The sequence below is a fragment of the Cyanistes caeruleus genome, chromosome 19 (assembly GCF_971803275.1).
Source record: "Cyanistes caeruleus chromosome 19, bCyaCae1.hap1.1, whole genome shotgun sequence".
Lineage (NCBI taxonomy): Eukaryota > Metazoa > Chordata > Aves > Passeriformes > Paridae > Cyanistes > Cyanistes caeruleus.
In genome coordinates, this window is record NC_141719.1 from 5,656,719 (window position 1) to 5,666,914 (window position 10,196).

At 54.4% G+C, this 10,196-nt stretch overlaps 4 protein-coding genes across 8 annotated transcripts in view; 3 read left to right on the forward strand and 1 right to left on the reverse strand.

Moving 5' to 3' along the window:
• Positions 1–5,143, reverse strand: part of RAB37 (RAB37, member RAS oncogene family) — a 25,482-nt gene extending 20,339 nt beyond the window's left edge. Inside the window, exon 1 of one of the 3 annotated variants that reach the window (XM_086857165.1) lies at positions 4,975–5,143. In XM_086857165.1, coding sequence (XP_086713291.1) covers positions 4,975–5,106 — 132 coding nt within the window. In that variant the 5' untranslated portion in view covers positions 5,107–5,143. Of the gene's footprint in view, positions 1–4,256; positions 4,341–4,974 lie in introns of those variants that run through there. The other 2 variants (XM_086857162.1, XM_086857167.1) reach the window with 2 other exon arrangements.
• On the forward strand, positions 1,009–2,887 carry LOC111943711 (protein CD300H-like). Its single transcript, XM_023946630.2, has 4 exons — positions 1,009–1,237; positions 1,618–1,953; positions 2,162–2,249; positions 2,460–2,887. The coding sequence occupies exons 1-4, from the start codon at positions 1,099–1,101 to the stop codon at positions 2,833–2,835; spliced, it is 939 nt and encodes a 312-aa protein (XP_023802398.2). The 5' UTR covers positions 1,009–1,098; the 3' UTR covers positions 2,836–2,887.
• LOC147649807 (uncharacterized) lies at positions 3,629–4,538 on the forward strand. The gene is given in 2 exon segments (XM_086857174.1): positions 3,629–4,252; positions 4,254–4,538. Coding segments are annotated over 2 exon segments (780 nt in total). The 5' UTR covers positions 3,629–3,666; the 3' UTR covers positions 4,448–4,538.
• LOC111937344 (uncharacterized) lies at positions 4,726–9,284 on the forward strand. 3 transcript variants are annotated; one of them, XM_086857170.1, is made up of 6 exons: positions 4,726–4,820; positions 4,911–5,249; positions 6,998–7,101; positions 7,634–7,707; positions 8,280–8,414; positions 8,769–9,284. In XM_086857170.1, exons 4-6 carry the CDS (start codon positions 7,642–7,644, stop codon positions 8,901–8,903), a joined length of 336 nt encoding a protein of 111 aa, XP_086713296.1. In that variant the 5' UTR covers positions 4,726–4,820; positions 4,911–5,249; positions 6,998–7,101; positions 7,634–7,641; the 3' UTR covers positions 8,904–9,284. The 3 variants fall into 3 exon arrangements, with proteins under 3 accessions (XP_086713296.1, XP_086713297.1, XP_086713298.1); XM_086857171.1 differs by lacking the exon at positions 4,726–4,820 and adding an exon at positions 5,955–6,090 and having other exon boundaries at positions 7,060–7,101; XM_086857172.1 differs by lacking the exons at positions 4,726–4,820; positions 4,911–5,249; positions 7,634–7,707.
• Positions 9,285–10,196: the final 912 nt, after the last annotated feature.

Genomic DNA, 10,196 nt, shown 5'->3' on the forward strand with positions numbered 1-10,196 from the left:
AGGTAACTGAGCCGCCCTCGAAATCCTCATGCAGCAAATACCTTTGTAGGCACCTTCCCTGTACATGTTCCATCCAGAGCCTCTACCTCTGAGCCACTTCTCCCAGCTGTCCTCTCACTCCAAGGGAAGGGTGGGAAGGATGCACTGTGAATTTCCAGGCAGCAGGAATGCATCTCCAAGGAAGATGAGGTGGCTGGAGTGGGAAGCTTCTCAGCACAAAGCAGGTTTGCCATCCTTAGTCACTTTTTGAATTTAGATCTTGCTGTTACTTGCTGTTACTTGTTTTGGCTCACCACCAGTCAGCTGGGAAGGAAGGAGTTATTTGGTGATCCAAGGGAAAAGCCACAGCTTCCTCTTGCCGTAGCAAGGCATTGAGAGGGAAGGGGATTCTGGAGATTTGTTCTTTCTGCTCTTTCCAAGGGGCATATTGGAAGAAAGCCAGGGAAGTGGATTTGCTTTGTGTATTTGGGTTTCTGAAACTTTTAGTGGAAACCTTTAATTCTGGGGGAAAACAGCATTGTCACTCAAAACCCCACAGCTGTGACAAAAAAAAAAAAAAAAGGTGGTTTGGGTAGGAAATTAGACACTACTGCTTGAGAAAACAAACTAAAGCAGCCCAGCTCAAGCTGGCAGCCCAGCTCCAGAGTCAGGGAGCAGCAGTGCAGGGGGTTGGATGGCTGTCCATCATCCCAGTCTATCAGAGCAGGGAAAGCAACCTGGCATCCCAACCAGTCCATCAACAGGGGTTGACCTGCACTCATTCTGCCTCAGTCCCTGCATCCCTGCTCTGGCCAGGCCCTCTCAAAACTCCCCCAAATCCTTTGGACTCTGTGCAGAAGGGCCTTTGGTCCTTGCTGGGATGGGCATAATGGTGGAGGAACCTGCTGCATTTTGGCATTTTCCTGGGAACCCAGTGACTATATTTGAGAAAAAGCAGAGTCTCCGTCATGGAACACCCCAGGATGAGTCATGAGCCCTGGGTGAAGGGGAGGAAGCAACTGTCTTAAAAAGAAGACATCCAGTGTCTGTGGGTGAGCACTGCCCAAAGAAGTGGCAGGAGAAGACAGCTTGGAATCTTGGAATGCTCTTTGGACATCCATGTGCATGTGGGCCTGGCTTCATCCTGAAGAATTTTTTGTGAAAAACCACAGGGAAAATTCTACCTCAGGAGCAAGAAGCTGGAAAATGAGGATTTTCTTGGTTTGGACCCTTTTCCTCGTGAGAGCCACGAGCACAGGTCAGGCAAATCTCTATCAGGTGTTCTGGCAGAACTGTGGAGAGGCTGGGGCCAAGGCAGACCATGAAGCTCACTGCAGTCATGGCAAAAGACCAGCTGATCCCAGACTTTTCCTCTGGCAGTTACAGGGTGTGATCTCTGAGATGCCATGTGAACCCTGGGAATAAGGCTTTTCACTCTCTTACTAACATATGCCCTTGATGTGGGCTCTTTTTTAAATGACTGGGGATGTCTTGCCTCACTACTGCTCACTGGCATGGTGGGTGCACAGGCACAGCCTCCCTCAGGCTGAACCCCCAAGATACCTGGGCTCAGATCCTTCATGGTTCCCTGAGACAATGCCAGGATGGGTTTACAGTACCTCTCTGTGTCCCCTGCAGGTGGCCAGGCAGTGACAGGCCCCAGGCAGGTGACAGTTGAGCAGGGCAGCTCGATGGCAGTGTCCTGTAGCTACAAGCCACGCTACAAGCTCAACTCCAAGTATTGGTGCCGCAAAAACTCCCTCCGGGTTTGCTTCACCTACATCATCCAAACCGATGGCTCAGAGGTAACAGTGACACAGGACAGGCTGTCCATCAGGGACAACCACACAGCAAATTCATTCAGAGTGACACTGAGCAGTGTCACACTGGAGGATGCAGGCCAGTACTCCTGTGGGGTGAAGAGGAGACTGGGGATCAACCGCTGGCACAGCACCAAGGTGATGGTCTCTGAAGGTAAAACAGGGCTGGAAGCAAAGCTGGCAATAAACTTCCCCCTTTTTCCTCTTCCTCCTCTGCAGTGCTCAGGGTATTGCCCGGACACCTCCATATTTACACTCTGCACCTTCACTGCTGAAGTCTCAGGGCAGAGACTCCTGTGCAGGGTGCAGGACAGAGGGTGTGGGGGGTCTCCACTTTGCTCTGACTCTCTTTTCTCTGACAGCTGTTTCAAACACAACAGAGGACAGCAATGTGAGCCTGTTGACCACCAACCCTCTGTGCCCCAGGGGCTGTGGGGAGCCTCCAGTGCTGTGAGTCAGGGTTTGGGATCCGGGCAAGTCCCCAGCAGCATCCCTTGGCCAAACCCTTCTTTTCCCATGCATGTATCTCCCAGCTTGGAGTCCCCAAGGATCATCCTGGGGGCAAGCAGGGCAGCTGGCAGACATTCAAGTGCCCCAGTTCCCATCCTCATTCCCCAGACCCTACTAAAGCTCTAGCATAACCTCCTTTTTCCTACACAGGTCCCAGCTCAGTGTCATCCACTTACTGCTTCTCCTCAGCATCAAGGTGCCCATAGCATTGGCTGTGATTTGTGGAGTGGCCTGGGTGAGGAGCTGGCGCAGGAGCCATGACCAGGAAAACCTGCAGGTCTTGGAGGTGTCCAGCAGCACCAGGGCACGGGGCTGCCCACTCATCCCAACCATCTCTGAGCCCCAGGGATGCCCTCCTGTCCCCATGGTCCCCACCCTGCTGGGGCCGAACCACCCCTCACGGCCACCCCGTGCCAGAAGGTGTTTGGCTCTAGGTACTTCTGGCCCTGGAAAGCCTGAGCCTCTCCTGGCAGCCCCTGCACTGGAAAGGGAAGGGTTTGGGGTGCAGAGACCCTGTGTCTGTTGAGCTGCAGCTGCCAACTCAAGACAATTTTGCAATAAAAACTGGGTATCCTGCAGGACCTTATCTGCTTGTCTGTCTGTCTGTCTGCTCCTTCCTTCAGCTGCCAGCACTGCCCCAGATGCCCATGGCAGCTGATGCTGATGCAGAGCATTGTGGCTGAGTGGGGACATGGGATCACAGGGGCAGTGCAGGCTCCACCATGGCCCAGCTGAGCTTCCTCATGGGGAGAGGAGCCCTCAGCCCTACCACCTCTGCCTGAGCCACCAAATGTCCATCTCCAGCTAAGCAATAGCCAGGGAAGACTGGGTTCCACAACTCTGCCCCCCACTAAGCAATGGCAGGGATTGGGGACACAGGGGGAGGCGTGGAGGGACCTGATCAGACCATGGGGTTCCTGGGCCACAGGGAGGCTGTGCTGGCACGAGAAGTGGATGCTCCTATCCAGCTGCACTGGGATAAGGGGCTGGGCTTACCCATTTCATTCCCCTGGGAAGGACAGGGTGGCCATTCAGGGCACTGCCCAGCCTGGGGAATTATCTGGGGTTCAGGTGATCCCTCTGCCGTGCTACCTCTCCCACTGGGTGCCCTGCCTGTCCAGAGGGGCTGGGCAGTGTGGCAGTGAGAGGCAGGCTGTGTCTCAACACAGAAGCTCTGTTGGAGGAAGAAAGGGGGAACCCTGGGGAAGGGCAAAGGGAACTGTGCACAGCAAGTAATCTCAGTGACCAGGAGAAGCTGAAACTCTAGGAAACAGGAAACACCATGATCTTGCTGAATCTCCAGCAGTAACAGAGGTGGTACCAGAAGTAAAAGAGTAAGTGAAGCCCCAGAGACACAATGAAGAGCAGTAGCAGGGCTGCCCCGACATGTGCATGTGGCTCCTGCTGGTGCTGGCCTTGGCATGGCTGCCAGGTGGGGCTGAGTGGATTGCCAGGACTGGAGCCCCGCACTGGACCAGAAGAAGCAGGAGGTGTCGGTGCAGTGGCAGAGCTCCCGTGTGTCTCCATAGGCTCCAGGGCAGTGACAGGGCCTGCCATGGTGTGGGGATTCCTGGGGGGTTCCCTGTCAGTCACCTGCACATCCCAGCCCGGCTGGGAGACATTGCTGATATTCTGGTGCAAACCGAGAACACACACTGGTGTTACCTGTGCTGCTTACATCGTCAGCACCTCAAAATTGCAGACCGAGGTGCTGCAGGGCTGGTTCTCCATTCTGGACAAGCATGTGCCGTGCATTCAGAGTGACTGTGGAGCGTCTGGTCAAGAAGGATGCGGGCACGTTATGTTACAAAAGGGATTTTCCCCGCTACATGAGAGTGCTGATGTGGAGGTGACCATAACCCCAGGTGGATCCTTGAAGGTTTTCCCCATAGCAACAGTGACCCCCACATTTTGGGGCCGGGGCCAGACTGCGGGATGAAGTTTCACCTGTGGGTGACGGGATCACGGTGCCCGTCTGGCACCGCTACATCCATCCTTCCTCCGCATCTGCAAGCCGACGCTCTCCAGGCGCTCCTCACGAGACCGGCAGCGCTTTCCGCTACTTCCCAGCGCTGGCCGGGCTGCAGCTGCTGTCCCTGAGCGCTGCCGTGCTCTGGGTCAGCCCGCGGGGCCGTTAATCCCCGCCGGGACCCCCCGGCCCCGGCCGGCCTTGCTCGATCCCGGACTGGCCCGGTCCCGGCGGCCCGGGCAGGGAGAGGGCAGCACCGGGGCCTCACCGGGCCCTTCCTGCTGCCCCCGCCGGCTTCAACAAACGCTCCCGGCCCCCCCTCCCCTCCCTTGGGCTGCCCTCGCCGTGCAGAGCCCCGGGGATGCCCGCGCTCCGCCCCTGAGGGGTGACCGTGCCGCGGGCTGGGCCCGGGCTGGGCCCAGGGCGGGCCTGAGGCGGGCCGGGCTCGGCCCAGGGGAGCCGGGAGCAGCAGCACGCTGAGCCCCGCTGTCCCGGAGCGGCCATGCAGCTCCTGTCTCTGCTCGCCTGGGCCCTGCTGCCAGGTAAGTCCTCAGCGGAGCCCCCGCTGTCGGAGAGGACCGGGAGGTGCCGGTGCGGCGGCAGCGCTCCCGCGGCTCCGTGTGTTTCCACAGGCTGCGGGGCAGTGACGGGACCCGACAGCGTGCGGGGATTCTTGGGGGGTTCCCTCTCGGTCACCTGCACGTACGAGCCGGGCTGGGAGGAGTCGCCGAAATTCTGGTGCAGAGAAAGAGCATTTATCATTTCTTTCTGTACTGGCGACATCCTCATCACGTCGGAGCCCGAGGTGCTGAGGGGCCGGTTCTCCATCCGGGACAACCGCACACGCCGGGAATTCACGGTGACTGTGGATGGTCTGGCCGAGGAGGACGCGGGCACTTTCCTCTGTGGGGTGCGGACGGGAATATTGCGGTTTGATGAGAGTGCTGCTGTGAAGGTGATCGTGGTCCCAGGTCAGTACTTGTGGGTTGCAGGTCCCTCAGGTCCATATGGATGTGTCCTGCTCCAGCTGCTTGGAGCAGGGGATGCAGTGGGGGCAGCCTGGAGCTGATGGGTGCCCGTGCAGGTGGGACAGCCCCAGGTGTAGCGGTAGGTGTTACTATCACTCATTCCTTATTCTCACTTCTCCTCAGAGCCCCTTCTTGGCACCCCAGGATCAGCCATCTCCATTACTGAGGTGCACTGGGCTTTCTGTGTCAAACTTTCTTTCTCATTAACTCCTGCTGTTTTTTTCTGTGCCCTCCTTGCCTTACTGTATAACAGCAGGGAGTTCCTCATTGCACTGTGCTGCCCCATTTCCCACTTGGGACAGCCAGCACCTCTGGGCTTAGGAAACATCCCTCTCCATTGCCTCACCAGGGGTCAGCTCACATAGCAGGACAGTATATATGTGGTGTTGTTGTGTGAGTACTAAACTGAGCATGGGGTTCCCAGAGTTCCTTTCTGCAGGGTGAATTTGTTTTGTGCATGTTTTGGGAGGCGCTGAGACTGTGAAAAGCCTTGTGGGCAAGGGAAGGGTCTTAGAGCCCTCTGACCTTGAGATATGTCCTCCCATCTTCTCCTGCTGTGACAGCACATAGGTCACTTCTGACTTGCTGCAAAACCCACAGCATTTTTCCCCACAGAGATCAACCAAGCCTCTCCTCTTTTTGTTACAGCTTCTTCCACCCTCCCATCATCGACCTACACCACCACCACCTTCTCTGATCTCATACTCTCTGTAACAGGCTGCACACAGACAGTTTCCCAGAGGGAAATTGTGCAATCAACATCAAATCCCTCCACCCCTCAATTGTGAGTAGCAGCTCCTGCCTACAGCAGCCACTTTCTTCCATGAGCTCTCTGGTGCAGCTGGAGCCCAGCAACCATCGGGCTCTTCAGATGCCCCTTAAGGATCCAGTTTTTGCTTTTAGAGACCACTCTATATGGAACAATTCTTCCCTTTAAGGGTGCCCAGAGATATTGTGGATACCCCATCCCTGGAAGTGTTCAAGGCCAGGCTGGAGGGGGCTCAGAGCAACCTGGCCTAGTGGAAAGTGTCCCTTCCCATGTCAGAGGGTTGGAACTGGGTGATCTTTAAGGTCACTTCTGACCCAAGTAATTCTCTAATTCTGTGACAGTAATTCCATTGCCTCTAGTCAAGTGGGAGAAGTGGTTTCTGCCTGCAGCACCAGCCCCCATTTCCTTCCCCAAAACACAGTGAGACTGTTTGTGGGAAGCCAAGTGCTGCACATTGTTCTGTTCTTTGTTGTCACACAAAGAACAGACAAGTAAAACAAAAAGCACAAAACCAGAGTGTTGTATTTTCCTCCCTTCTCTCCTGCCTGTAGGATGTGATGCCAGCAGAAGACAAAGCTGAGATTCCCCATCAGCAGAATCAAGGCTGTGCTGGCTCACCAATTTTTCCTTCTTGCCCGTTATAAACAAGGTTAACAAAGAGTGGAGTTGAACCAGAGCAAGTGCAGGAACCCATCCTTAAATCACTGAAGACACAGAAGCTCTCAGACCCAAGTGTCATTTTGCTTCTGCAGTTTTTGGTTTGCTCTGCTCCATGCCCAGCTGGCAGCCTGACCATCCCATGCCTGCTGTCATTGTCAAGCCCTGCCACACACAGCTATTTCCTGTGTCACCCACAGCTACTCCCTGCTCCATGCTGGTTCATCCTGAGAAGTGTGACAACATAAACTCTTTTTTCTTGCAGCTCTAACGTGGTTGAGCACATCCTTACTCCAGCCATCATTGTGGTTCTTTTTTTGCTTGCAGTGGCTGTTGGTGTTCTGCTAATACTCTCCAGGAAGAATAAAGGTGAGTGAAGTTGTCAGTGCCACACACATCTTGTTGCTGTAACAGAGCCTGCTCTGCTTTCCTTATTTTCCTTCTGCTTCTTTTTCCTTCTCCATTCCCTTCTTGATCCATCCAATTCCTCAGTCTGTCATTGAGACATCAGGAAGGTCTCCTCCCCTCAAGGGAACAGTGGGACCATCCCATGGGTGCAGGACCATTCCCTGGGAGCAGGGAATGACAGCCCTTGGAGAGGATGCTGCTGGGCACAGAATCTGCTTCAGTTTGGACACCATCAGCTTCTCCAGATGGGCTCACTTGCATGGGCCAGGCTTACACCAGGCTTGATGCAAAGTTTTAAGGCCAGTGTGAAGGATGGGGAGGGACAGGAGGGGACATTGCCAGCTGGCAGGTGAGGTCTGGCTTTATTTGAAGAAACACTCCAGTTTAGATGGATCTTGGAGTGTCAGGTTCCTGTCCTGCTTTATGGCAAGATTTGCAGTGGCAGTGCAGTTTCTCAATACGTTTCTTTTCCTCTGTTTTCACTCATGTCCAGCCACATCCATGCTTCATCCAGCCCTTTCTGGAGCAGCCATAGAGATGGACAGGACTCACAGAATGTCACTTACAGTAAGGAAAACCTGATGAGTTCTTGGGATTCTGTGCCCCGAGTTCACATGGAGAGGGGAAACATTGCATCCTGAGCTGCCAGAGCTGCTACTATTGGACAGATTAATGGCACTTTAGGCTGGAAGGGATCCTTTGGGCTCTGTTCGCCAACAGAAAGACACAACCAGGGACTACTGCAAAGTATTCCTCTCTGGAGAGGAAAGGAATTTAGGATTGAGCTGAGAGGTTTCCTCTCCAAGCCACTCCAAGCACAGGAGCTGCTTCTCTGGGTGAAATAGCCTTGGGAACCTGCAGCAAAACACATCTGAAGTGGCTGCAGGGTAGCTGCTGCTTGCTTACTGCTTGGAAAGTATTTTCTGATATTTTTTACCAGTTCTTGAGGAGGGGCTAGTGTCACTGGAATTCCCCTGGGGAACGTTGAGCCAGCTCTTGCTTCAATTTTTATTTCAACCCAGTGCCCCTGCAGCCATCTCAGCACCAGTCAGGATGGGCAGCAGGGTGGGAGATACTCCCACCCCTGTGGATACAGGCAGGGAGTGGCAACAGGGTAAGAGCTCATCCTTCTCCATCAGGGAGCAGAAGCCTTGAACTATGCGGACATTGACCACAGCACGGGCATGGCCGAGAGCCAGTACAGCAATGCTGAGGCTTTCTGCCGCTTGGAAACGCCCCCGATGGAGTACATAGAGGTCAGGCACAGTGCTCAGGTAGGAAAACGCCAAGCACTGCTAAGCTGGAGGTGGTGGGACGAAAGCTGGAGTGGGTGGGTGACAGAATGGGCAGCAGGATGGGCTGGGTGGGGAGGGAGAGGGCTGCAGAGGGAAGTGCCAAGCTGGGTGGGGTGGGAGGAAAGCTGGAGTGGGTGGGTGACAGAAAGGGCAGCAGGATGGGCTGGGTGGGGAGGGAGAGGGCTGTAAAGGGAAGTGCCAAGCTGGGGTGCAAATCACCCTGGCTGCTGTGGGTTCCCTCTCTGGGAACTTCTGCTCCTGGGTGCTTAAAACGTCACAGAGGTTCCAGCAGACAGCCAAGGGTATTTTTTGTTTATCTCCCTCCTCTCCCAGCCTTTGGAAGAGAAAAGAGAGGCATTATATGCCAGAGTGCAGAAGCCTGTGGTGCAGAAGGAGCAGATCTACACCAACATGCCATCAGCTCCACGGCCCAGTGAAGAGCTCTACAGCACAGTGTATGGGAGATGAGCAAGCACCTGGCCCCATGGGCTGCTCCTGCTGCTGGAAGCTGTCTCTGCACAGGGCAAATGGGGTTTATGTTCTGCTCAGGCAGGAGCTAGCTCAACAGCAGACCTGTTGCTCTCCAAGGCTTGGGTGTTTCTTTGAAGCAACTTCAGAGAGAATGAGGTTGTGTGGAGGCACAGAGAGGGCTGAAGATAAAATCATCCCTTTGCAAATGCAATTTGGAGTCCTAATCCATACAGCAGTGGTGCTGGGAATAAAGCTCTCCCCCTTGAAGTGGGGTAGTCCAGGCCAGAGACCCACCAGGCAGGGTGAGCCATCACTTTGCTCTTCTCTGCTTTGCTGATAACTTTTTTTCTGACACCCACTAAATACTTTCTGTGTGAAGTGTTGCTGCTTTATCAGTGACTCTGAGAGCCTGATAGCTTTGGCCGTGGTGTGTGACTGTTTGTGCAGCAGGTTCCCACCTGCTGAAGAGTTTATTGTCGAGTATCACCCTGAAAGCAGGTCCAGCCCTTGCTGATGCTCAGCTGGGCTCCAGCAGTGTGAGAACTCAGATCTTTAAGGACAAGGACTCTTGGAGCTCCAGCACAAACCCACAACCCCACCACCAGCTGCTGCAGCATCACTCCCCACCGGAATGTTCCATGCAGTGTTTCCCCTGGCATGCTGGTGCCCTCCCCCATGAGTGTTCACTCTTCTCCAGCCCAGTGCCAGGCAATTCATCCATCCACTCCCATGAGAAACAGGCCATAGGGATGGGTGTCCATTTGTGATGGGCTGGGAGCAGAAAACCTGAGCTCTTATACATGGTTCCATGCAAGTGGTTTTGCACAAAGAGGTGAATTTTCCCTTGCCATGAGAATTTGGGCACTGTAGCTTTTTGCAGACAGGCTGGTTTCAGGGCAGGGATGGTGATTTACACCACAACCAGGAGGAGGCTGGGGTGGGGGCTTCTCACTGTCTACCAGTACCTGAAAGGAGGTTGTAGTCAGGTGTGGGTCAGTCTCTTCACCCAGGTAACAAGTAACAGGACAAGGGGAAACAGGGTGCCACAAAGGGAAACAACTCTGCAAGTTGTGCCAGTGAAGGTTTAGGTTGGATATTAGTGAAAATTTCTTCACCAAAAGGGCTGTGAAGCCTTGGAAAAAGCTGCTGAGGGAAATAGTAGAGTCACAATCCCTGGAGGGATCTAAAAGACATGTAAATGTGGCACTTGGGAACATGGTTTACTGGTAGCCTTGGTGGTGCTAGGTTAATGGATGGTCTTGATGTTCTTAGGGGTCTTTAGCAACCTAA

Excerpts from the sequence above, each read along its gene's own strand:
- LOC111937344 (XM_086857170.1), top strand. The coding sequence starts at position 7,642 with ATGCTTCATCCAGCCCTTTCTGGAGCAGCCATAGAGATGGACAGGACT. Across the intron at positions 7,708-8,279 it reads CTCACAGAATGTCACTTACA|GGAGCAGAAGCCTTGAACTA; the intron begins GTAAGGAAAACC and ends CTTCTCCATCAG. Across the intron at positions 8,415-8,768 it reads AGGTCAGGCACAGTGCTCAG|CCTTTGGAAGAGAAAAGAGA; the intron begins GTAGGAAAACGC and ends CTCCTCTCCCAG.
- LOC111943711 (XM_023946630.2), top strand. The coding sequence starts at position 1,099 with ATGTGCATGTGGGCCTGGCTTCATCCTGAAGAATTTTTTGTGAAAAAC. Across the intron at positions 1,954-2,161 it reads CAAGGTGATGGTCTCTGAAG|CTGTTTCAAACACAACAGAG; the intron begins GTAAAACAGGGC and ends TTTCTCTGACAG. Across the intron at positions 2,250-2,459 it reads TGTGGGGAGCCTCCAGTGCT|GTCCCAGCTCAGTGTCATCC; the intron begins GTGAGTCAGGGT and ends TTTCCTACACAG.